Source organism: Tetrao urogallus, assembly GCF_951394365.1.
Source record: "Tetrao urogallus genome assembly, chromosome: 1".
NCBI lineage: Eukaryota > Metazoa > Chordata > Aves > Galliformes > Phasianidae > Tetrao > Tetrao urogallus.
In genome coordinates, this window is record NC_136813.1 from 13,099,974 (window position 1) to 13,127,225 (window position 27,252).

Genomic DNA, 27,252 nt, shown 5'->3' on the forward strand with positions numbered 1-27,252 from the left:
ACTGAGCTTTTCTGCAAGTGTTGTATCAAGAGTTGTCATTAAAGTTCTGTCACCAAAGGCTGCAAAATGATCTCAGTGCTACAAGAGTTTATGTTATAGCAAAAGGCAGAGCAGCTGGAGAGGGCAAACAGATAGTTTCAGTTTTCCAAGCATATTTATGACAATTTTGGAGGTATTAGAGTTTATAGGGGTTACTTTAGATACTATATGGTATTTTAATAGGAAAGTATATACAATCAATTACTATATATATATATATATTTAATAAAGTCCTACTAAATTATCTTATTGAACTCTTTGTTTATTTTGTGGTGTGGTTTCAATAATTATCTGCACTCTGTATATATCTACGTGTAAATAACTGGCATGACATGCATAAGCTGACTTGCAGACATAATTCTATATTGTAGTTTATATTGTACTTTACACTGTATTTCAAAAATCTGATAAATGTTTTTAAAAATAAAAGACCTTTCTACAGAGACTGGCCTCTATTATTTTTAATCTTGGACTCTGACTGAACCTATTTTTCCCCTCAAAATAATAACACTCTTGTTATTCAGGGAGTTGTGGTAAATGGTTTAACATATAAGTGGCCTTCAGTAACAAGTGCTGTCCTTTAGAGTTCTGCGTTGAGAACGGTACTGTTTATCAGTGACATAGATATGGGATCAAGTGCACCGTTATCGAGTTTGCTGATGAACCCAAGCTGAGTGCTGCAGTTATAGGACAGAAGGAAGGGATGTCATTCAAAGAGACTTACAAAAGCTGAAGAAGTGGGCCCAGGTGAACCTAATGACCTTGAAAAAGGCCAAGTACAAGATGTTGCACTTGGGTCAGGGCAATCCCAGATGTTTGTACAGACTGGGAGATGCATGGATTGAGAGCAGTCCTAAAAAGAAGGAGCTGGGCATACTGATGAACGAACATGAACCAGTAATGTGCTCTTGCAGCCAGAAAGCCAGTCATATCCGGGGCTGCATCAAAAGAAGCATGGCCAGCATGTCAAGAGATGTGGTTCTCACCCTCCATCCTTGAGAGACACCATCTCGAGTATGAGATCCAAACCACTCTATGATTCTATGGCTTGATCTTGCAGTACTGCAACTGCAGTAGTGGGACTTGTCAAGCAGTTGGCTTGTGGAATAGTTAAGGTGTGAACAGAGATGCTCAAGCACAACAGTTCCAAGTCTCTGTGGGGTTGGGCTGATGGGAAGTGGATGCATACAGCAGTGCATGTGGACATGGATATGTACAGAGCAGAGCGCAGTGTTTGGGTCTGAGCTGGAAATGTTTTTGTGTGAGTTGGGCGTGATTCGCACCCTCAAGATCCATCTTCCTTTCCAGCATGAACATTGTGCTTATTAAACATGATAAGTGTGTATTTGCACTTTCTATAATTTCATTTCACATTCATAAAGCTATGCAATTTTGATTAAACACTGATATGGAAAGAAAAGTATTGAAAGATATTCTTGACTTTTTTGCAATGGTTGGCTGGTTTTCCATTGTATTTATTGCAACAAGCTCAAAAGCTGAGCTAACCTAGAGCAAGTGCCTTTGCCAAAGATCGTGGTGTGCTTTTTTAATGTAAACATGCAAGGATTCATGGGAACGTTCAGTGACCTCCACAGCCGGCATAGAAAGGAGCCTTAATTCACTTGAAAGTGCTTTGGTAATTGGAATACATCTTTCTGCCAGTATAATTGAGGAGCTGATTAGTTAGACTTACCTTTCATGGGTATATTTCATTTAAAATTACTGTTAATGGCTCTCAGGTGCCCTTATAAGGGATTGGAATCTACTCTGAATGAAAAGCATTAGCAATTTATTTTTATTGATGAGCATTGTTTTTGTCTTCTTACAAAAAAAAAAAAAAAAAGAAAAATCAAAGGTAAATATGCAGCTTATCTTGATGGTGGAGATTTTTCAAACATGATTGGAAATCGCAGGGTGTGCATTCTGGCAGTGAAAGGGTGTAGCCTGCGGGCAGGTGGGGACGCAGGGAAGGGAACTGAGGTCTGGGTTCTACACAGGGCTGCAGGGAGCAGAGGGAGAAGGAGAAGGAGGATGATGAAGATGATGAGGATGATAGTAATGACGATGAAGATGATGATGAGGATGACAAAGGCAATGAGGATGCCTCTTCCACCATGACTGAGCAGGAGCTGCAAGACTTCAGCCCACACTTACACCACTGCTAGAGAAAAATGAGCATGGTCTGTAAGCGGATGAGATAGCTGTACAGCCCCATGAGAAACCTTCCAGGAGACAATTCACAAACCCAGGCGGAAGAAAGATAAAGAAACCTGAGCTTGATAGATCTCTCCAAATAAATTAATTCATGTGCAGGGTGCAGCTGGTTCCCAGCATGAAACAAGTGCCGTTTGCAAGGAACTCACGAAAAGATAATGAAGATTAGGATTTCAGCAAGCTTGAACAGTAAAGCTCAGCACAAAGCAATGGAAACAGAGGCACTGACAACTGTGGGAGCTGAATTACTACAGAACAGGCAGAATTCCTATTGGCAAGGAAATTCCACCAAAAAAAATAAGTGGTACACATCAGAGCAGGCTCTGGCAGCACTTTCTAAGGCCGTCTGAGAGGCACCAGGCAAACAGCAGAAGACACCACAGAGATTTAGGTGAAATTAAGTTGTATTGGGCACTGCAAACAAATGCAAATGCAAATACACGAAACAGCTTAAACAGTCATTCTGTGTTTGTTCTTTTTGCATGAAGGATGCTGATATTTGGTTATAAGAAATACTGGTTCTACTCTGTAAATATGAAAAATTGTGCTGTCTTGAATGGGAAAAAAAATGAAAAACAAATGAGCACAATTAATTTTACTCTTGGTGCAACACAGAAACCATCAAGATGTACCAAGAGGTTAAGGTACTGCTACTGCTGAAACCTTTCCTATACTGTTTTGCTCATCAGTGTTTGAAGACACTTGAAATATTTCCTGGATAAATGAACTCAGAAACCTAACATCTGTGTATCTGCCAGCGCATCAGTATGAGAACCTCAGGTGAATGTTGCTATGCGTTTTAGGTAATGCAATTCACTCTGCTGGACACTTTGTATCCAAAGAGAAAAAGAAGAAAGAGTGTTTCTTTATCACGGTGTCATCTGTGTGCATCCCTCCTACTGAAACCCATCTCAGTGCAGCAGGGACGAACGCAGCTTTTGCCTCTCCACCATTTGCAAGGCACCGCCCCTATCAGCCTTCTCCCTGTGGGACACACAGAAAGGTGCAGCCAGGAGCCTGCAATGCCAGAGGAAAAGCAACCCTCTGAGCCTCCTCAGCGGGTTGGTGCTTTCTCCATGCCCACAGCCTCTTCACCACTGACATGGAAATCACAGTTCGTGCCTCTTACTGCGTGGTAGGGTTCCTGACACCTTGCAGGGCCATCCTCATTGCCAGTGGCTGGTGATCAGTGTAAGAACCTAACAGTGCATTTAAGTGCATGCTCACCAGTCTAGCACAGAGGTGAGTATATCCCCACAGCGCCTGTGTCATTGCAGACTGAAATGCAGTGAGCAAATACATCAGGAGGCTGTTATCAGACAAAGGCTGAAGCAAAGGCTTCTGCTTCAAGGGCCTTTAACATCTCACCTCAAATAATGGGTTAAATTCTCTAACTCTCATAGATTCATCAATACCATGTCTTGTTAAAAACTCCTCCATTTTTGAAGGAAGCAGTGAACATTCAGACTGAAATTGGACACGTAGACAAAGAAACAATTGCATTCAACCTAGAGGAGCATCACTGCATAAGAGGACGTACACAAAGATGGCAGTGCAGGTGTCCCTGACTGAATGTGTATTTTGTAGGAAGTGGGACACATTCAGAAACAAAACCAAAACATCACTTTCAAGATGTACTGTCCTGTGTGGAAATAACGTGGCAAAGTATCACTGTTATTGCCATGGTCAATGCTTCTCAGAGAATCATAGAACCACGGAAAGGCTGAGGTTAGAAAGGACCTTAAAGATCATCCAGTCCCAACCCCTGCCATGGGCTGGTTGCCCCCACCAGCTCAGCTGCCCAGGGCTCATCCAGCCTGGCCGTGAGCACCTCCAGGGATGGGGCACCACAGCTCTCTGGGAAGCTGCGCCAGGGGCCTCACTGCCCTCTGAGTAAGGAATTTCTTCCTAACATCTAACCTAAATCCCCCCTCTTTTAGTTTATAGCCTTTCCCCCTTGTCCTGTTACTATCAGACTGTGTAAAAAGTCACTCCCCCTTTTGCTTACAAGCTCCCCATAGGTACTGGAAGGCTGCAATGAGGTCTACCCAGAGCCTTCTCATCTGCATACTAATATATATCTTGGGTTGGAATGAACTCTAAAGATCATCCAGTTCCAATCCCCATTTTCATGTGTCCTGAGCAAGGAGTGACACCTCATTCTCAGGTCTGGCCCTGAATCATCAGGGTTGCCCCAAAGCTAGGCAGCAGGTGCAGGCTGGGACCCGGCCCTTTGGTGGTCAGTCCATGTGGAGCTGGACTCTCCTGGACACTCCTGGACTCTCCTGACCCTTATCTTCTACGTCAGTAAGCAAAGAAAGCTCCAGCTAAAGTCGCCCCCCCCCAGGTGCTCCATGGCTGCAGAGGCTCCAACACAACTCTGTTCACTGCAGTCAGTTGCCATTTTGCGGCTCTGCTTTCAGCCCAGCAGTTACTGAGAACTTAAGCACTGCTCATGCTGTGAGCACAGTAAATCTCCAGTTTATTGGCCCTGACACAACACAGCTTGACAGCACCTTTACAGAAATACTTGAAAGCTGTGTCAGATGCACAAATATAGAGATGCAAGTTCCTCTTCGCTGGAAAATACAGATATCTTATACAAATCTCCTTTTAGAAAAATAAAACAAATGCAAGAAACCATGAATTATATCTTCCACTTTCCTGAACATTATATACAGAGAAATGCTAACATCAGTCTAAATGTGCCTTGAACTTAAGAATTATTTAGCTTTCTACAGAACTTTGCACCCAGGATTACACCGCCTCCACCACGCGCTAATGCACTACCCAGCCCAGTAATCTTGGGATAGAAAGTACCCTGGCTGGGGGAGGGAGAAAAAATGCTTTATAATACTTCAGATTTTTAAGATGTGATAATAAACATTTTACAAATGTGCTTTATTTTTTAAAATCAATGGCTATCTTCAGGGAAGGCTTTGAGGATACTTTAAATGACTTCCTAAAAGAATATTTTCCAGCTTTCAGACTTCCTTAAATACCAGATGTTGATAACCTTGTTCTGTGATCAGATACAAAGCTTGGCTAAGGGCATCTGTTCCTCCCTCCCACCCAGTGTAAGGTGACTGCAGCTGTCACTGCCAGCTGCAGGGTACAGAAAACTCAGTGCTGATTCTGTTGCGTGCAACCATAGGTAGAGACTTGGCCAGCATAATGTGACAGTACTGTAGATCTCTGGCATATAACATTTCCAGTTACACTGTTCAGTGAAAAGCCTGGTGATCCTTAGTGGTGCAGCCCATAGTGCGTGGTGCCAGCGGCCCCAGAAGGATGTCCTCATTGCTTGTGTTTGTTGCTGGCCTGATAGACCCAGCCTGGCCGTGGTGCTTCAGCCGCCCTGTGCCGACTCCTTGGGCATTTCAAGTAACATGAAATGTTATCTGACACTGCCAGCTCATTGCTTCTGTTTAATAGCATGTTATATTTAGCAAGAATGCCATACTTTGCAGACAAAAGAACATGCTTATGTGGACCAGTAAAATCCAGATCCTACTGTCACAAGTTTTGCTAGCATCTAGGAAAATGGTTGGGAAAGTATTCTTTCCCCTTCTGACCTCACTATTCTGAAGGCACAATGCCACATTCCAGAGATGGTATCTCCAAATACTTCTAACAAAAGGACAGCTCCAACTGGTAACTGCGAGCCACTCCTCTCTGAAATTTCAGTCCAATAAAAGTTGTGATCTTAACTTTCTCTAAGCTACTGTGAAAACCTGTGCATTTAATTCATAATGATGCACACAAAAATAAATAATTTGGTAATATGTATATATTTGTACAAAATATAAGATATGGACTTACAGTGTTAGCTACTAATGTTCTTAACTTGAGGGCTTTGTAGATGACTAATGTCTCACACTGGACAAAAAAAAAGCAACAATATGAGGTGTAAAAGCAGTACTGTACTTTTATCTTGTGTATGAGAAATAGCAAATGTGAAAATGGTACATCCAAGAAACAACAATCATGTCTATAACAGTCTTACCTGTATAACACAAAACTCCCTGCACTGAGCCACCCAGTTATCCCTGAAAAAACTCAATGGCAAAGATATCGTTGTGTCCACCAGGTGCTTTCATTCAATCTGTCCCCACTTCATTTGAAAGTGGACAGCCATAGGGCTTAGTGATGTGAAGTCTGGGATTCCAGGAAATTCTTCTTCGTTGATACAACAGAAGGAATTTCTAGTACCAGCCCAGATGGGTGGGTATTTCAACTGAGCTGTGGGAAAAATGCAGTAGACTGAGACCATGTAAATGACACTGTGAGAACCTCCTCACTGGTCTGCCTGAATGCTGAACTGGAGGAACTATTGTACATGTCGAGGTGAGAGGTTAATTTAGTTTCCATGGTCAGAAAGACATGATCTATGACTATCAGACTTGTGATGGTGCTTTCATAATGAGCACAGCACATGGTTGCAAGAAGCTGAAATGTCGCCAGCTTTAAATGATGAGCTAGAATTCAGTGACATTTCACCACTCCTTGATAGTCTTTATATAGAAGTTGCAGTCTTTACACACTTGGCGCAGAGCACCATGGGCTCAAACCACCTCAACGTAAGCAAATAAATGCATGTAATTAAAAAAATGCATGGGTTTTTTTTTTTTCAATTTGTATTTAAGTACTGTTCATATTCTTAAAATTTCTGCAACTGCTGCATTAAGGACTTCAGTTCCAACAGCACGGGTGCCCTCTGAGGATGATTTTCTATTTAAGGACTACAGGCAATTAGTTTTTAAGTTATTATTACTCACACAGCCACCTTTTACTGCATGTTTCTGTACAAGCATCTGAAAAGCTACAATATAATTCCACATGTAAATAATGTCAATCTACCAAATTAATAGCACACATCTAAAAAAACAACTCATAAATTTCAATATGAAAACATCTAAAACATGACTTCTTCTTTTTTTTTTTTTTTCCTTTTCATCTTCCAAGGGGGAAAAGAGAACTAAATGAAAAACAATTCCTCTGTTCAAAAGTCAGGTCACCATGACACAAAGCAGCACAAACCAATAAATCCAGCAGTGCTGACAATCCACCCTGGCAGTATATATACATAGGCTTTTGAGCCATAGAAGTTTGGAAGGGCTTTGGCCATTGACTCCGTGGCTGCAAGCTGACTTACCCGAAGGAAAGGGAGGTCAGCGTGCCATGACTGGCACACGAGGCAGGAGGAGGGCAGCACCACACCCTTCTGCCTTGGGGTTGAGCCAACAGTCTGGGCAGGTGGGAGTCATGGAAGGATCATGCACATATTACCATATGTTACATTTACAGTAATCTAGACATCACCTTTGGCATATATATGCTATCAGTAACTGAAACAAAGATTTGTTTTAGATAGGAGCACAGTAAAGAAGCTGAATTTCCCAATTAAATGGAATTACTAGCATATCATCATAAAGCACAGCAAAAGAGTGTTGAGGTAATAACAAAGCACTGACTGATAAGAAAATGGTCTATAGAAAATGGTCTTTGAAAATGTTGAGTGAAGTCTCAGCTTCTCTGTTTTAGGTACAACACCAGAGACCACAGGTGAAGGAACAGCTGGAGTTCTGGAGCTGCGGTTTATGGTGCACACACAGAGCACTGCAGAACCACAGGAAATCTGCTAAAAGGTTTTCAGGCTCTGTTTGCCTCCATCCTGGACAAACCAACATTTGTCCTTCCATAAATGCTGACAAAAAGATTGATCAATCCTTGTCAACAATGCTGCAGGACACTTCCTTGTGCATCCTCCTGTAGGAAACCTGCTTTAACAGGGGGTTGGACTGGATGATCTCCAGAGGTCCCTTCCAGCCCCTAGCATCCTGTGATTTTGTCTTGTGTTGTGGAACCACTTTTAGTATGGGAAGTTTCTGATAACAGTTTAATCTTAACTAACATAGAAAGTCTGGTTATTCTGGTAAATCATATGCTTAAACCCCCAAGGAATGCATGAAAATATTGTTGTTACACAAAAGATGAATGGTTGAAATGGACAACTGTATAACTGAGTAAATACAAAGAAAATTAAAGAAAACAAAACTTTGATATGTAGAAACAGAATTTTGTGTTATTTATTAAAACACAATTGCTTTAAGGATGACAGTTGAAAGTCAAACTGTATTGAATAAGTAAGAAATAGCTTGTTTAGGGGCAGTTAAAAGTTACGAACCTAGTAAACAAGCACAAAAGTCTGCTTAGACCATTTTTCCTTGGGTCACTTCTTTGCCACAACTCCAGTGGGTTTTGTACTATGTAGGAAACTTCTATTCCTATCTGTTATGTAGCTTCCTCTTGGTGGGCCTTAGCTTACCTGACAAAGACAAGTCCATTCATCCCATATTACATACCATAAGCAGAATGCTACCACAATGGATGCATCCAGTGTCTAATGGGGAAAAGCAATAGCATATGGCCAGCAGTTATCCAGGACTTGCAATTTCCTACACTGATTAATGCTAGAGAAGCTGGGTATTGTCTTTAGTGACTGGCAAAAATTCGTCAGATTTTAATAACCCAAATTCTTCTTGGGCTTATCCATCTCTTCATCTGAATATATCAGCAGTTTACTGCCTCAAATATAAGTAGCTTCATGTCCATACAAAAGGAACAACAACCATCGCATTATTGTTTTTAGTCAAATATTTCATTTCCAGGAAAACCAAACATTCTTCATGAATTTATAATGCTAGTTTAGCCCAACTCCTCATACAGTTACTCCAACTAAAACAGCACGCCTTTGAAGTACAAATATGTAGCTTCACTAAATGTATTAAGATGAATGTTAAGTATATCAAATTGTTTGTGGTCATATTTTCCACTTCTTTTTTCTCTTTTTCTCTTTTTTTCTCTCTAAAATTTGATGGTAGTGTTGGTTAAGCATACGGAGGAATTCAAACCAGCAAGATTATTGAGAGTCACGGAAAATATTTCTATTTAAAACTTCTGAAATACATAATTTTTAAGTTAAGCTAAATTTAAGATTACAACAATGTGTTTTAGCTTTACTAAGTGCCAAACTTTAAAGGAAAATAACACAAACTGAAGCTGTGTGGGTTTACATACATCTTACTTCTGGTGTAATATATACTGAAATTTTCCTCTGCTTTCTGATTTTTGAAGAACTGCACTGAATGATGCAGAAAGAAGCACACTGGTATCAGAATTTCAATACAATATGAGCACACAGAACATGAATCCATATTCACATGTTTTACAGAGAGCGCTTTAGTTACTCATGAAGGCATTGCAGTGGTATCTACTTAAACTTGAACAGCTGACTTTGAAAGGATATTTCTGTGAAGCAGATTAGTAAATAAAAAGTCAAATATCGGTGAGAAAGTGTGGGCAATATACATTTTAATTCCCTCAAAAACTTCAGGACCATGCGCATGCCCACGTGTACACATGCACACAATGTATTAAAAAGTTTTCACCATGACATATCAGAAATTTGAAAGTGTGTAATATGTAAGAAAAATGTATAAGATAACTGTTCTTAGAAATCTGAAAACTCTATTGTCATTCTTACGCATATCTAAATAGCAATCTACCCAAGTTTACAAAACATTTCTTCCGACTGTTGTGATTTTTGCAGCTAAGGAATCAGGAACTCACAATATGTACATCAAGCTTAAATGGCTTGTGTATGTTACAAGTACAAAGCAGTAGGCAGGGTATGACAAATACACTGAAGTTCTGACATTGCAAAATCTTGACCAAAATAAACAAACAAAAACCGACCCAGAAATCATCCCTATGGTAAGAGAAAAGACATTTCACTTCTTGTGAAAGAGAAGAGGTTTCACCATCCCTGCCAGAATCTTGGGCAGCTGTGCAGCAATCACCTCTGACATCATCTCGGGGAACTCAACGCTCAGTGCACGGGACTGGAGAAATGTGTTCAGACAGAAGAGATGGAGCTGTTTCACTAGCTGGATTTAATAAAATACAAACAAGTAAGGCTATCAGCAGTGCAGCCAAATAAATATGCTATCAATCACTTAGCTCACACATCCATCGGCTCACACATCCATATTATATCTTAATACAATATTCCTTGAACCAATAATGAGGATAACTTGCTATTCCCTATTAAAATAAAATTCCAAGGCAAAAATCATAAATATAGCTAAATGACATGTCCTAAAAAAGTCAGACTCACTAGCATGAGAACTCACTTATTACATGTACCATGAACAACAGAGTTATTAAAAATTATTCAAGCTTTTATTTTATGCTCATGTTCAACAAAAGAAGTCTCAATGCCTTGTTTACTAGATGATATTCAAACATTGCCCCAAGGACTGCATTTTCTTTTTCGAGGTTTCCCATAGCTCTGACTATGATCATATCTGGATATGCTGATAATGTTAAATTTCATAGGCCCTTGTTGCTAGAAAGCAACTGTTACACATAGGAACCCTTTCACCTACCTTCTCTAGGAAGTACCAATTTTTAAAGTTTTTCTTAAAGACCTATGACCTTTATGTTGTCTAGAATCCTATTAGAGCTTTACCAATGTGTGGTCTCTCCAGTGGGATGGCTTATCTTGTATCACCTATTTCTCTCACTCTGAGCTGGAAGAGGGACTCGCACTCAGACATCTCCAGACCAAACACTACCCCAGCCATCGCTTTGCTGGATATTCTGCTGCAAGCCTCTTTCACTTGCTTCCATTGAGGCTATTTTACTATGTTAAATTTGAAATGAAGAAATAACTCAGTACTCAATTCTTCTCTGGATGTTGTGAGATCCAAACTGAAAATTCTTATTCCAAGTAAGGCAGGAAGGTCTTTTATTCCAAGCAAGCCACATGCAAACATCATATGACAGATTCCTTAAGCACCTGGCTAGCATGAGTAGGACACTGGCCAGGAACTGTTTTTGCAAGTAAAAGCTGGCTGACTGGATTCCTGACAAGGATTTAGCACTGACATTCCCAAATAATGAGGAGTTCAACTACCAGTATATCTTGTAGCTAATCTCAATATCCTCCCCTTCGGAACGTTCTGTTGTCTAATTTTGTATTTAAGGATTATTAGGGTGACAAAGATGATACAGGTCCTGGGGCATCTTCCATATTAGGAAAGGCTGAGAGACATGGACCTGTTCAGCCTAAAGAAGACTGAGGGGGGATATGATCAATGTTTATAAATATTTTCCAGTGGTGTGCAGTGATAGGACAAGGAGCAATGGCCAAAAACTGGAACGTAAGAAATTCCACACAAATGTGCAGGACTTCTTTACAGAACTTCTTTACAGCGAGGGTGACAGAGCACTGCAAAAGGCTGCCCAGAGAGGTTGTGGTGTCTCCTTTGGAGATATTCACACCTGGCTAGATGGCTACCTGTGCAGCTTACTGTAAGGGAACCTGCTTTAGCAGAGGGATTAGACTTACTGATCTCTAGAGGTCCCTTTCAACCCCTAAAATTCTCTGATTCTTTGATTTTCATCCTTATCCTATTCATCTTCTGATGTTATCTGAGAAGATGTGACAGCTAAATGGTCAATGTGATTTCTGTGCAGACCAAAAGTTGATAGTGAGAGGTCTTTGCAGTGGATCAAAGGATTCCAGACTACCTGGTGAACCATGTAATTATCAATATTGTTGCCTCTCTCAACCTTCATAAATGGGATCTTCAGCTTTTTCCTCCATCAAAAGGAGGAATTAGTGACAAGGAAAGCTTTTATATGAAAAAATGAATTTATTTACAAAATAAATAAATAAATAAAATGCACATAAGCACAAAAGAATACAAAGACCTCATCCTTCCCTCAACTCTCTATGACCTTGTCACAGCCAAGAATTCAAAATCACTTTTCTTGAAGTATTTTAGTGCCACTCCACCAGTCCGTGTTCAAGCAGAGGTATGGCCTTGTATCTCTGCTTCTTGCCTCTCTTGCAGAGATGCAGAAGCCATTACAAAACATTATTCGCATGGGTAGAGAGCATCATTCCTCAGTTTTAATGGATGCTAAGCCCAGAGGATGCATGCTGGATTTTCAGGGATGTGGAAAGTATTCAGATATATCTTTTAAAACACTTATGAATTTCTATATCACTATTAGAGATCTCTGATATTAATCAATCCCAGAATATGAACGGATACTGGAAAAAAAGCAGCATACAGTATATGTGTAAAAATACTTGAATTAAGGAAGAAAAATCAATGGCTTTCTTTTGAGTTCCCTATTCTCTACATTTTGTAAATATTTTTTATGAACATGTACACACACATACAGACACATGGAGCCCTACCAACAATCTTAACTGCTCTAGATACAGAAATAACGCAGAAGTAGTGTTCAAATGCCTATTTTCAAATATTTAAACATTTTATACAGTATGTTTTGATTACCAAATATACAGCTATCTCTTCGTTCTATTCACACATCAAAGGAGAGGTATACTTACATTTTTTTTTAGTTTAGAAATGTTAACTAGCCACTTTTCATAAAATTTCCTTTATGAAATTCAAATTGCTTCTGACTTAAAAAAAACAAGAATAACAACACAAGTTAACAAGTAAACTTACATCATGCATGGAATCCATCAGTTTTGTAAGCTGGTAGAAACGCTGGGAATTAGCCACAACACCTTTCTGGCGCAAGCCAATGGCCTTCACCAGTTCTCTAATGTAACTCGTTCTCATCTCATCAAATTGGCTTTGACTTCTTAGACCTTCCAAAGGAACTGAAAAGAAAGCAACATTTGTGTTGCAATGTATTCTTAAGGCAAAAAGAGAGATTTAAGTAAGGGAACAGATTATATTTCACAGTGTGCTGTGCAATTTATTATCTGCCAAGTACTTCTTCCTGTTAATCAGTTTATCCAGAAATAGTCATACAACATACTAACCTCTGATGTCTACAAATAGGTATAGATGAAGTTTAAGGCCATGCTGAAAGAAGAATGCAAAAAGAACCCCTCTGGTCCTTAAGGAAATATGTCATAGGTTGGCTTATCTTACGTTGCCGAGAGCCTGCCCCCCTTAGAGCATATTTATCCTACATCTAGCTGGAGTGCTTTGAAATGGCATCATGGAATGAATTAACAGCTTTAAATAATGTAGACAGTAAAGCATCCAAGGCTCAGGTTTCCTGTTTGGACTTCTCTTACTCAAAAGAGCAGATGTACTCTTAGAGTCTTAAATCTGAATATTTCTTAGATAATTAGCAGACAGAAGCAAATGGCTCAACTCACTCTGCTCTTAATGGTCTGTTGTTAGGACCAAAATGAAGGAATACAGAGAATACCAAAAATGAACCTGTTAGTGACTCCTAGTAGTAAGATCGTGTTTGAGCATTGATTCTATGTTCTGGCAGCACTGTAAGGAAACTTTGATACGGTCTGAACACTATTTTCCATGACAGGGCAGCATGTAATATATGTCTTATAATTTATGTTGTTGAAGACACTGAAATGAAAATTCTAAAAAATAAAACTTGAAAAAACATCCCCAACTGGCACTCAAATTCAAATCCTTGCTTTGTTAAAATAATCATATATTAAAACAGAATCTAGTTTCAGAAATACTGTTTTTGATAGAAAAATTCTTTTTCCCTTTCCTTTTTCTTTTTCCGATGACATTTCACACTGTAATGTCACATTTAACATTTCATCTTCTGACAGCACATATACAAGGAACAACATAGGCAGCTCCATCTTATCTTGTTACCACAGCTCCCTATATTTTCAGTGGAAAAAATCAGGTGAGAATAGGGCACATATTCACTGTTGTAGAAGCAGCTTTAGAAAGACATGAATTACACTTCAGGTAGAAATGCTTATTTTTCTCTATGGACTCTAAAGCAGTCTTGTGAGTAGTAGCTCACATAATTAAATTAATCACATGCTAGGTATGTCATATACCTTCAGTCTGGTATTGTGCCATGGCTACTATCTGGCCATGACTGAGTACAGTTGGACCTCTAAATGTAGATATAGAAATAGAAATAGAAGATAGATACAGATATAGGTATAGATGTAGGTATAGATATAGACATAGATAGATACATAAAGTAAGAGAAGGTAAGGCAGATAAAGACATTTGAGGCAAACATCAAAATTCATAATTTTCTTCATCTAGAGCCCAGAGGGAGCCTATACAAAGCAAAGTTCAAATCTCTGCTCTGAAGCAGAATTTTCTTATTTCATGGGAGACTGTCCAAGAGAGGAAATGATCCAAGTTGACACTGACCACTCATGTCAGTACTTTCTCAGACAACTGAATGTCTGGGGGAAGGATGGAGACATATATATGTATATATATGCATATGTGTCTACAGAATAGCAAGCTGACTACAAAGACAAGTGTCTAAGAACTGGCATGTAGAATTCAAATTCTGATTCCAACCCAAATCTGAACTTAAATAAAAATCAACAACAGAAGTTGTGATTGCTTCCACATATCAAATAGTAGTTTGGCTTTTAGGGACGTGTCATATTTGATTTCTTCTGGCAGCTGATGAAGATGAAATGCTGGACTAAGCATGTTGTACCCTCCATAAAACAATCCAACTTCCTTATATCATATTCTGTCTGAGCTATTCACTGTATTGGTTCCCACATGTGTGGCCTCTGTTACATGGAGAACTATTTAGAACTTTTGGGTAACATTAAAGCAAAGCATATAACATATGTCTATATGTAAATCATACTAAATAAGGAACTAGAAAATTGAAACAATGGCAGAAAATAAAAAAGTTGGTCTACTTTTTGCAAAGACTAATTCTACGTTTGAGACAGTTTTAAAACTGTCAGTAATACAGTAGAAAAAAAAAAAGAAAAGACTACACCACAGTAACATCAAGGGAAAAAATGTAAAACTGAAAATGTTAAAAATAAAGTTGGGGTTTCCATTCAGATTTAGAAATACATTGTGTCTGATATTTAGTTATGTGCAATACACATTACTGTGTCTTTAAAAGAAAAGCCAGTGGATTATAATAAAAACTCAAATAGAAAACAGAATGAGAGACAAAGTTGAGACATGATTTATTGTTGTATGTGAAAGATTGAAATAGTCACACTTTCACATCTGAAGAGGATAAAGGTGAACAGCATGAAATAGAAATAATCTTTAAAAATACTTTATATCAACAATCAGGTTTTATGCTTTTTGAACATTGCTTTGTGGAGAGTATTGCATTTATACAGTACCAAATGTTTACTAAATGTCTCAGCAACAATGGTTAGGTGTGTTCCTTTTCCCAAAGATCTGACAAACTGTTTTTTCCTATAAGACAATAAGTAGAGGAATGAACAGAAAGCAAAACTCATGAACATAGGCAAAAATACTTTCATATTATTAAATTAATTTCTTGCATACATACAAGCACATGATCTTAAAAGTGAGTTTATAATGGAAGTGCAGTTGATAAAGAATGGTGGCTTAGTAATTACTGTTAAACTGATGCACCCAACATTGAGAGGGAGTGGACCACTGCAGCATTTTTTTTAAATTATTTTATTTGAGCTTACTGGTATGTGGAGTTAGAATATCACTAATGTATCTAAACCTAACTGAAATGTAAGACTTCCCTCCAGCATTTACATAGATGCAGGATTTCAAAATGTGATGAAAAGAAGATGGAAAACATTTATAATGGGAATATATTCAAAACTCTGATGTAATTCCAAGAAAGAAACTGCAGTTATATTGCATTGGGATTATTTTCTGTATTATTTCTATTCCACTAGCAGAGTGTATGCTATTTTGCTATTATGCTAGTAAATTTTATATTCCTATGAACTACGCTTACTTTACTGTCTATACTCTGCTGATGACAGACTTCTGAAAGCATGAGCTTATGTAAACAGCAGGCAAGAACAGCCTAAGAGGGAATAAATTTTAATTCCTTATATTTGTTGAGTCTTTGTACAGCCAAGAAACAGGAAACTCAGTAAGTGTGCACAGAACCAAACTTCAACATTCTTCCACTTCTAGTTCTAGGAGGTGTTTAGTTTTATTCCTAAAGGTAGCAGTAAAATTTTAAAACTTCCTGTTTGTGGACTGTTTAAGGCATCAGCTGATGACTTTCCCACTATTTTAGAAAAGGCTTCAGAAGGGAATCTCATCAACTACCATATTTTCCAATTACAGTTCAGTGCAGTGCTGTATACTGCATTCTTACAAAGATGCATACAATTGAAGAGATCACAAATTTTGTACTCAAGTAAACAACTAAAAGAAGTTAGTCTATCCACAGCTGTGCTAAACCTTGGCTTAAGTAGAAAATGTGAATAAATATTAATATTGTTTGCCATGTCCACTTTTGCGAATCTTTTGAATAAGCATGCTTTAACTTCTTGGCCAGAATCAATCCCTCCACCAACAAACCCAAAAGTCAATCAAATATTTATATATTTCCAATGCCTGTAGGAGATTTTTATCTGTGTAGTGTCATTTGAAGTCATTCTTCCTCACCGAAATATGCACAGTTGTTTTGAAAATGCATAATACAGTATTACAATACATTAAAAGGGATCCAACATTTCTCCAGTGCCTTTATACAAAATAAAGACAATGATGAAACAGATTATTTGTTCCCTACAGACACTGCAAACATATTTTTAGGTCTTGATATGCTAACATTTTCCTCCTGAAGAAGTTTTCCATTTGTTAAGCCAGAAAACTCAGCAATTGTCAAGTTAAACAACATCGGTCAAAACAAAGATTTTACCAGTGATATGTTAGAAACAAAAGAGCTTACTTGTATTGAGAAGCAGCAGTGCTTTCATACATAGAAACTCTTCTTGGCTAACTTGGAGTCTGACAAACTCCTGTGGGAGCTGCCACATGGAGAGACACAGCGAATAGAACGACGATTCTTTCATCCTCTGTCTTACACCCAGAAAAGGCAAAAACAGAAATAAAAAAAACAAAACAGGAAAATAAAGAAGAGGAGCAGCTTAATTACTAATTGTTTCAGGGAAGTGCCTTGTTAGCAGCGTAATTAACAGTGTTGAAATTAAGAAAAACAAACGAACAATTTCTTTACTGTTTTGTACTAGTTTTTTAATTGTAAGTAAAAAGCTGTTATTTTCAATGTTTAATCTGTTACTTCTGGTTAGAAAAGAACTTGTAGACTATCACATATGAATGCTAATCACCAAAAATAAAGTTTTTTTATTAATTTATAATAAGCTAATATTTAGGATGAAGTGCTTTTGTTTAGAAGTTGATAGCTTTTTATGTTCTTTGAAAACAAAGCATTAAACTAGAGGCTGAAAGCTGATAGAAACTTGTTCATAGATTTTGCAAAGATGTTTCTAATTAATGTACATCAAAATTCTTTGTTGCTTGTACAAAATTCTTCTGCTAAGTGCAACTGAATTATTTTGTAGCACTGCAGAAACAGTTAAGTATTAAATGCAAGCATATTTAAAAAGTATTTTAAGTGAAAGTAGACATTACTACAGCCTTACCTGACTCCTGCAGCAGTAAATAGGACATTTCACAAGGAAATACAAAAATTATCTAGTCTTTTGCAGTACTCTGATCTTACTTTTCTCTTTGGGATTTTGGTGTAGTGAATTTATTTTATTGCATTTATTTATTAGAAAGGCAGTTTTTAACTAATGATGAAATTATGAAAACAATATCATTATAAAGTTTGTAAACTAAACTGAGTTTGTTCTACATTCACTGGAAGATGCAGTAATGTGGAGTTATTTTACAAAGCTGTACCCTGAGGTACAACAATTACAAGCCAATAAAATTTTGCTCCCCATGAGACCAATGGAGTTTTATCACTTGTTACAATGGGAATTGTAACTCTGGGCTCAGTCTAGCATTCCAAACTGACTACAGATAGTGTTCCAAACAGAAATAGAAGATATTTTCCGTTAATAAAAGACTTTTCTCAATGCACCAAGGGTTTCTTTTCTTATGGTATTTAAAGTGTTTTTGTTATTTTAAATGAAATGTTTTCAGTTTTGTTCTATATCCAAAATCTTGTACCAGCTCTTCAATGATTCAAACATGAAACTTTGATCTGCAAGAACTGGCTAGATTTATTTCCATATCCACTTTAATTCTCTCTTTCTATTCCTTTCATAGAATCATAGAATGGTTTGGGTTGGAAGGCACCTTTAAGCTTGTACAGTTCCAACCCCCCCCCGCTACAGGCAGGGACACCTCCCACTAGGCCAGGTTGCTCACAGCCCCATTCAGCCTGGCCTTTCTGATAATCTTTATTCATAAACAGCATCTTAGATAAGCAATAGCTTTCAAGGTGCATTAGATGCTGCTCATAAGCATATTTTCAGACACCACAAGGTGTAACAGTAAAGTCTTGTAGTGTTTTAATACAAGTCCATGAAACCACTGTCAATCCAATACTGCTCACTCTCTGAAATTATGCTACTGAGCAAGTCACTCTCAAAGAGCATTACAGTTCATTTTCAGACAAATTCAGTACATAACAAATTGTCTTCAAAACAATCTTTGGACTGTGGTTTCATGGTTATTTCAAAACAATCTATGTGTGTGCTGCCATAGTAGATGGAATTTCCACGATCTCTTCCCACCTCTAGGTGTGCACTCCTACTCTTCTGGCATTAGTGCCTTCCAGCCCGCGTGGTGAGTCAGATCAGGGATCAGCTTAATTGGCAAGTTAGGTTTTATCCTAGTGTATTTTTCAAACATATCATTTCCTTATCTGTTTTACCATGCAGCCAAATAGTGTTTGATCCTGCTTAAGTAAAATTTTAGGCATGCATGACCAGGGCAGGAAGCAGGGAGGGTTGCCATTTCTGCTGGTGTTCAGCAGTTACCTTTCACTGGTCTAAAAGTTAATTTTTACTTTTTTTTTTTTTCCCCAGTAAATAGTGGCAGCTTTGATTTAGTGTACAGTTATTCCTCATGTTTAGCTCTTGTAATTTTTTCTGACACTGATCTGACGAGATGTTCTACAGCCAAGAGAATTGCATGCGGTCAGTCCACCTCTTTCTCAATATAAATGGTCTTGAGCTACAAACAGGAAGCTGTCTACAAGGAATTATAAGCAGGGCTCATAAATCTCAACACTCCTCTGGAAGAAAATATTTAAAGTCTTCTTCATATGGCATGCATTGGAGCACACGCAGGGTAAAACACCAAGACATACCACTACTGCCTAAAGCCATTACTGTGGATTTCTGAATATAACCATGAGATACATCCCAGAGTACACTAGGGGACCCAACAGAATTTGAAGCTCCCTGAGTCTTATCCCTGCAAAGCATTTCAATTTGTACAGCACAATTAACATACATGGAAGATGAAAGAATTTAATCCACCATCTCACAAAAACCCATCCAATCACCGATGACCAAAGAAAATCCCGTTTAGTTTCATTTAATGAATGTGAACTTCTGTGTTACATATTTGAATTCATGTAAATCTTCTGACAGCATAATTCTAATTCTTTTCTGTTAGATAATTAAAATAATATTTGAACTTATTTTGTTTGGCCTCATCAATAAAATATTTGGGATTCCCATACAATCCTTCCCAATGTTACTGAATTTTATGTCCTCAGTGGACTTCACTGTTAATTTTGAAACAGAATAAATAATGAATGAAAACTTGGTTTCAGTGAAATCACGTTCCATCAACACGAAGAAATTCAAAATAACATTCATATTGTGCATGAGTAGTGTCTACTTACTCATTCAGAATCAGATCTGGTGCAAAATACAACATCTGACCACTGACATGTTTGTATGATCTCCATCCCATTGCAAAAACCATTAGACTCATCCAGGAATACTGGATGAGAGTTATCTGATCATCAATGTGTAAATTCCGAAATCCTGGAAATGAAATTAAATAACACAATAAACATTCACCTATGAACACCTTTATTGCATTTAAACCCAGAGAACATCAGCTGTGTGTGTGTCTATAACTTCTGCTCTTGGATAATTTTAAGGATTGCATCTAAGTATCAGAGATGATCTAACAGCTTCCTGTTACCAAAAATTGTTCCTCATTAGCTGGTCCTGGTACCTTCTTCAAGCCAGCTCTGGCATTCATCCTATCCTCAGTGAACTGGTTCAGCTCATAAAGCCGACAGAAAATTACCCAGTAAAAAAAAGGTTTGTTTTCTTCTCACTTAATGAGATTAAATACCACAAAAGCATAGAATCATAAAGTTTGGAAAAGACCTCTAGGATCATCTAGTCCAACAATCAACCTATCACCATCCATTTGCCACATCTACCCTTTCCCTGAACACTTTTAGGGACAGTGACTCCAGCACTTCCTTGGGCAGCCTGTTCCAACATCTCATCATTCTTTCTGTGAAGAAATTTTTACTAACATCCAACCTGAACCTCCCCTGGCACAACTTACGGCCATTCCCTTTCATCTTATCATTAGCTTCTTGGGAGAAGAGGCTGGCCACAGCTCATTACAACCTCCTTCCAAGCAGTTGTAGAGAGCTATAAGGTATCCCCTGGGCCTCTTCTCCAGACTGAACAATCCCAGTTCAACTATGAGGTCTGACACTTTACTGCAGGACAGAAGTGTCAGTTGAGCCCAAATTAAAGCACATTTCTAGGCCTCCAACTTAATATTCTGATTTTTATAGATCCCAGGACCAGGCTTCTATTACCATACAGAGAACACAGATATATAATCACGACCTTTTCTTTCGTATTTCTTAGTTCCTCAGAAATTCAGTTGCTTCTCATTCATAGAGTATTTGTGAGCTGTTTAGCTATTAGTAATGTAGTTTTTCTCTGTTTCTTTCAAAATTCTTTTCAACAAGAGTAAGAATGAAGAACATGCAGAAAAGAAAAAAATATATATAAACTCAAAGTATGAATAGTAGAGTCAGAAGAGTTAGGATGGAAAGGCTGCTATAATGATCAAGAATAGAAACACTCTGGACCTCTATTGTTTGGGTTTTTTTGGTTTTGGTTTTTTTTTTTTTTTTGAGTAAGTATAAACAAACTTTAATTTACAAAGGACTTCCCATTAAAATGCATTTGATTAGTGCATACATCATCTGATGAAGTGGAAACTTAATCCTTTAACAGTTTCTTAAGAATTAAGTAACATGCAGACAATAAACAAGCGATCTTCTCTTTTGACTGCTTGGCTTATGACATATTTGCTTAACAAGAATTCACTACAACAAGAACTGCTATTACCTGGTAGCAATTTTGACCACTTGACTACACAAAGAAGTTGCCTCTCACAAAGATGATTTAGACTGGTCAGCAAGGAACTTGGTGTTTCAGGTTTTGTATTGTCATAACCAGCATAGACAACTTCAGGCTCAATGCCTCGCAAAACACTTATCACCGGGGGAACAAACTGTATTTCTTGATTTGGAGAAAAGGACAGCCTTTGCGATAGAGATTGGCTTTCATCCTGAAGGGCTGCTGGCTGCTGGAGTGCAACATCTAATGTCCTCACAACCTTAATTTTGTTAAGCTTTTTAAATTTTCGACCTGAAAAAAAAAAATAAAAATAAAAATAAAAAATTGCAGATCTGTTAAAAAACTTGAAGCAGAAACATCAATATCTTCCAGTAGAGCTAGATTACACTTTCCATCTACAACAAATAGAATAGCCTTCTATGTTGATTTTTTTACTATTTATATAATTAAGAAATAATCTTGGAAAATTCTTAAGAGTTTATCTCTCCAAAACCTCCTCTCTGCACTGTGAGATGAATGGAACCCACCCACTAAAATTATTGCACGAATTCTAGGTTACTGTAACCTCATAAAGTTTTCTCTGGTTCACTTCCCACTGTTCCATCTGACAGCCCAGCCAGCTGGCTCTACAGTTCAGTTGCTATTCAGTGTTAATTAAGGACACTGTTCGTTTTTGGTTTTGTTTTTTTTTTTTCTCACTAATATTCAGAAACAGAAATGCAAGTAAGTAATTATCACACAGAAAAATTCCTTTGCTTCAATTCCAGGAAGGCATTTCAGTCTAGTAGATAAATTCCATTTTGGTAATCTTTCATGTAATATTTTCCTGCTGTTCACAAGAATGAAAACAGAATCCAGGAATGACTGAAAGGTCAACATATACTGTAAAACCTTGCTAACCCTCTGAAAACTCTCCACTTTCTAGAGTGAAGTGGTTAGTAAAAAAAGAAATAATCAGAAAAACAGAACGAAACAAAACTTGAGATGCTTTCCCAAAATAAAGACAAAGAGACTACACCTGTTATGGCTTTGTAAACATACAGAGCTCTAGGTAGCAACTCTTCCAAATTCTTTCAGGGCTGGAGGTACACCACCAAAAACCAAACCTTCAAGGGCTCGAAAACAGCAACACTCAGTAACAAACTACAGGTTTCAAGGAAAAGTCATATTTATGGCTACATGGAATGTGTTTGCTTTAAACAGATCATCAAAGGTAAAACTTGCTGTTAGGTTGTTAAATTCCTCAGTGCTGTTAAACAAGTTTTCCTTAGTAAAAAATGTATATCATAATAAAGAAGCTGGTACTTATATTGATATAGATGTCAGTGGAACAATGAGAGAGATGCAGGGTGATAGCAAACACATACTAAGTCATTCTCTCAAGAAAATTAAGAGGCTCACAAGTTTCAATCTTAAAGAAAACAATAAGGAAGGAGAATGCTCTGTTCAAAAAAATATATATCAAACAAACCAGAAGTCGATATTTTTACTTGCTGAGGTGCTGCATATTGTACTGTAAAAAGCAGAAAAGACATGCAGCAAATTTCAATGGTGGAAAAGAAAATCCCTGCCTATCATATCACTGAATCATTGAGAAATTGTATTGTAAAAAGGTAAAACACAAATAACACTAAAAGTAAATGAGAAGAGTAGTAGAAGCGTAGCACTGTGTATGCATTTGGCTGACATAATGCATATCACATTATCTTTTGAAAAAACAGTATTTTTATTTATAAGTGAAATATTTGACAGGGGAAATAACACACACTAAATAAATGTGACAGAAAAATCTCTGTTACTGCCCTCTTTTTGTTTTAGTTGATAGTACTGCTGCACTGTCAGAATGCAACCTATGCACCAAAGAGACTCCAGGATACTGGAGTAAGGGAGCACACCTTAATTTCAGCATGTGCTATGAATCCTTTCTCAGCAGGGCACTGGAGGCACCTAGAGACACAAGCAGTGTGTCTCATCCATCGCCTTTCTCCTTGGAAACTTTCTGTCTCCCAACTACATGCAAAAACGGAAGGTTTCAATAAAAATGGATTTATGTAGGAACAAACCCATTCCCTTTTCTTTATTTGCTCCCACATAATAAAAGATAACAAAATTTACCAAAATCCTGTATCTCCATTTTGGAATATCTAAGATGGATACTCCAGAGACTTGCACTGACCTTTTTAAAACATTCATTAGTACATTAATGTCATAGCGTAACATCAAAGAAGATTAATACATCAAACATGGAAAGATTCCTTCTGTTCTTTCTAAATACTTAATACAGAAAAAATTCCATGTCTTTAGTAACTCTTGATGTATACTGGCATAGCTGAAGGAAGAATCAATCCTCTTGTTTTCGAACCAGACAGGAATGAGTAGATGATTGCAACTAAAAAGCTCAAATTTGCTTTAAAAAGTAGAAGTTTTTTTATTTTCCTATCACAAATATGAACACTTACACATTTTACAAACAGAAAAGAAAGGTGTACACAAAAGTGCAAAACTTCCATTTTAATTAGAACACTATTTAAAATCCAAAGAGAGTATGCTAAACAAAATTTCAAGAAACAGAACCATAGAATCACGGAATCGTTTGGGTTGGAAGGGACCTTTAAGGTCATCCAGTGCCAATGTTCCTTAAAGCCCCACCCAGCCTTGTCCTATTGCTACATGCCCTTAATAGAAGTCCCTCCCCAGCTTTCCTGTAGGCCCCTTTTTCCTAAGGTCCTGTGGAGCCTTCTCTTCTCCAGGCTGAAGAGCCCCAACTCTCCAGGTGCTCCAGCCCTCTGATATCACTGTGGCCCTCCTCTGGACCTACTCCAACAGCCCCATGTCCTTCTTGTGTTGAAGGCTCCAGAACTGGTCACAATACTCCAGGTAAGGTCTCACAAGAGCTGAGTAGAGGGGCAGAGGCACCTCCCTCGCCCTCCTGGTCACACTTCACATGTTATTAACAGTATAAATGTGAAGGATGGGCTCTTCAACAGCAGTCATTATCCAATGAAGTCACAGGTTGTACTCCCACTAACTTAACTGTGAGGTCAATTAGCTCTGTATCAAGTTCTGTGCCAATCTTATGCTTATTTTATCACTTGTAATAAGGATACAAATATTCCTGATCAGTGAGTCCTTAGTAAACAACCCAACACCAACTTACAAATTATCTTACATCTGGGCAAAATAAAACAAAAGAAAACAAAAACACCAAAAGAGAAAACAAAACACAGAATAATAGACACTTGGACCAATTTCTACCATAGAAAATACTTATATAGTCCTAAACATGCTGGGAATTTCCCACTAACTATTGTTTAGGCATGAAGGAAAGCAGAGAGGGAACAATGCATTTGGTAGTTCATAAATAATGATTTCAGGTGAAATAATGATTTCAGATATTTTTACAGTTCAGAGAACAAGTAAAAAAAGAAACAGACAGAGCACTTACCATGTGGAAATGTGAGTAGTTAATAAGCACCCATGTTTCCAAGTGATTAAATGGATCAGAATTAATGTTGCACTGTCTTGCAGACTTATGTATGAGTTTATGTCTAATTATGCTGCTTAAGAGCTAGCAGTACACCAAATCCACTTGTTACCTATAGGTAAGTCACAGTAAACTTTCCTATCTATTGCAAGGAAACCATCACAGATTTTCACTCTTAAGGACATAGGGAGAACAACAAAGATTTGAAAGTAGTATCGTTTTTTTCAATCGTAGCTTACAAAAACATTGAAATAATTTCCTGCTTTAAGTTAAGCAAATGTCTCTACTATGCCCTATAATGTGTAAAGACTACTAATCCAATCTGGCAACTATTTGTGTTAGTGTATGACCATTCTGTGCACATTTATACAGAACATCTGTTCTTTCTGTCATTTTCACTAATTTGTTTTAAATTGGATGGCCAGCCACTCAAGTAACTTCCTGGTACTCACAGTTCCCTGATTTACTACAAAGAGCAAGTGATATAGTATTTGAGTAGTATGTGTACTTAGAAGACAAAGTAATAAAAACAATAAAACCTACATCATCTTAGCATCAAATATACTGTGATTTTCTCCATTACACATACCATAATTCTGTTTTTTAATATTCTTCTAACTAGGTACACAGAATAAAACAGCCAATCCATCATTATTAATAGTGGAAATTTTGTAATAAAATGGATCGATTTCTAGTGAAAGTCAAACACCTCACTGTCCTTCCTCACACCCTGCAATCACTCTAATCAGGTAAAAAATGTCAATGACTTATTACTCTTGACAGAACACTGTGGCTCTGACTTTAAGGTCACTCTGCTCTTACGTTTTGTGTAGCAGAACAAACTGTGTACACCCTAGGAGGGTGTATACAAAATAGAGGAACAAAGCAGAAAAGCAGAAGTCATACATCTTGATTTTAATAAGCCCGCTGACACTACCACTTCCATTACCTGGAAAATTAATTAAGATTTGTCTGCATCCAATCATTGCAATGAGGACTGAAAGCTGACTGAAACAATGAATAGTGTGATGATTTAGCAGTAGAGCAGAACAAGGAATCAATGATACTCAGCCTGGGAAAATCGCAAATCCACTGATAGGAAAAAAAGTTGAGAGTTCGTTTACTCCAGGATCTGACAAAGCCTTCTGCTACCCTATTAGGTAGAAGACTAGAAAGGAGATAGATTAACACGTGCAGTTCTGAAACAATAGAACTTGAATTAACATTCCCACAGAGAAGAGAAATTAGGGCATTATGAAACACATGCTTTCATTAATATTTTCTTTGTATACATCAAGAAATTACAGTTGCTAAAGCTATTTCTTGCTACTAGGTAATGCACTGACTAGAATTTCTTTCGAAAACAGTGCAGACCCATTTAACTGCTGTGAGGTAGGGGCAGAAAATGGAGCTGATGTCAATGTAATACACTTTCAATCTATCTATATGGTTGCCATTCAGTAACATTCAGTAGAAGACAAGAGCATTCCCAACAGTAAAATTAATTTCATGTTTTTGGAATCTATACTTAACATTCTGTAAAATCTTATAGTCTTCTTCACCTTTAAAATTAAATTAAAATTAAATACTATAGAATATTAAATTAAATTTTATTATTAAATTAATAATATTAATATTATTTAATATTAAAATATTAAATATTAAATATTAAATTAAAGTATTAAATATTATATAAAATATTAAAAGTAATACTAAATACTATAGAAGGTCCTTGCTCAGTTACTGAAGGCTAGAATTAAGAAATCACATATAAGCAAAAGAAAATAAGTGTATCTATGGAAGTTCTGTCTGATGGACCGAAATCACAAAATGTGCAACATTCTTACAGGCTGTAAACACAGGAAAAGATTTGAAGTACTGAACAATTCCAAAAAATAGTTCACGAGGTATCCAAGTATACAATTTTCCCTATGGATTGCGAATTTGCTTGTGGACACTTACTCCCTGAGGATAATTATCCAAATAAGCAGAGTCATGCTGTGATGAACACTGCAAGATGTGTGCAGCAAATGAAGTGCAAAAAATGGTAAAGAGCAAAACTAAGATATATGAGAGTAGTAAGACCAATAGTAATATAGAGGGCATTTTTTTTATTTGGATTTTAAATCCTCATTTGCAATATAAGATCTATGCAGTTTTCATCTTTTTTTTTTTTTTTCTAAATTTGTCTTTTCTGTCCTCTTTAGCATTAATTGCTCCACTTCAATCTGTGTAATTAGTTTCCTACTCTCCCCAGACCTATTCACCAAGAGCACATGACACACTACACTCAATCTGAACCAGCTGAGAAAAAAAATAGAGATGCCACAGTCATGGCTCC

The 27,252-nt window shown here is 37.4% G+C and overlaps 1 protein-coding gene across 1 annotated transcript in view; it reads right to left on the reverse strand.

Annotated features, from left to right (window-relative positions):
• Window positions 1–10,046: 10,046 nt before the first annotated feature.
• PGR (progesterone receptor) overlaps window positions 10,047–27,252 on the reverse strand; it is a gene marked incomplete at both ends in the record, with an annotated part of 38,024 nt that continues 20,818 nt past the window's right edge. The window contains 5 exons of the mRNA XM_079549599.1: window positions 10,047–10,202; window positions 12,807–12,964; window positions 16,987–17,117; window positions 19,927–20,071; window positions 21,416–21,718. Of these exons, the coding sequence (XP_079405725.1) occupies window positions 10,047–10,202; window positions 12,807–12,964; window positions 16,987–17,117; window positions 19,927–20,071; window positions 21,416–21,718 (893 nt within the window). The remainder of the gene's footprint in view (window positions 10,203–12,806; window positions 12,965–16,986; window positions 17,118–19,926; window positions 20,072–21,415; window positions 21,719–27,252) is intronic.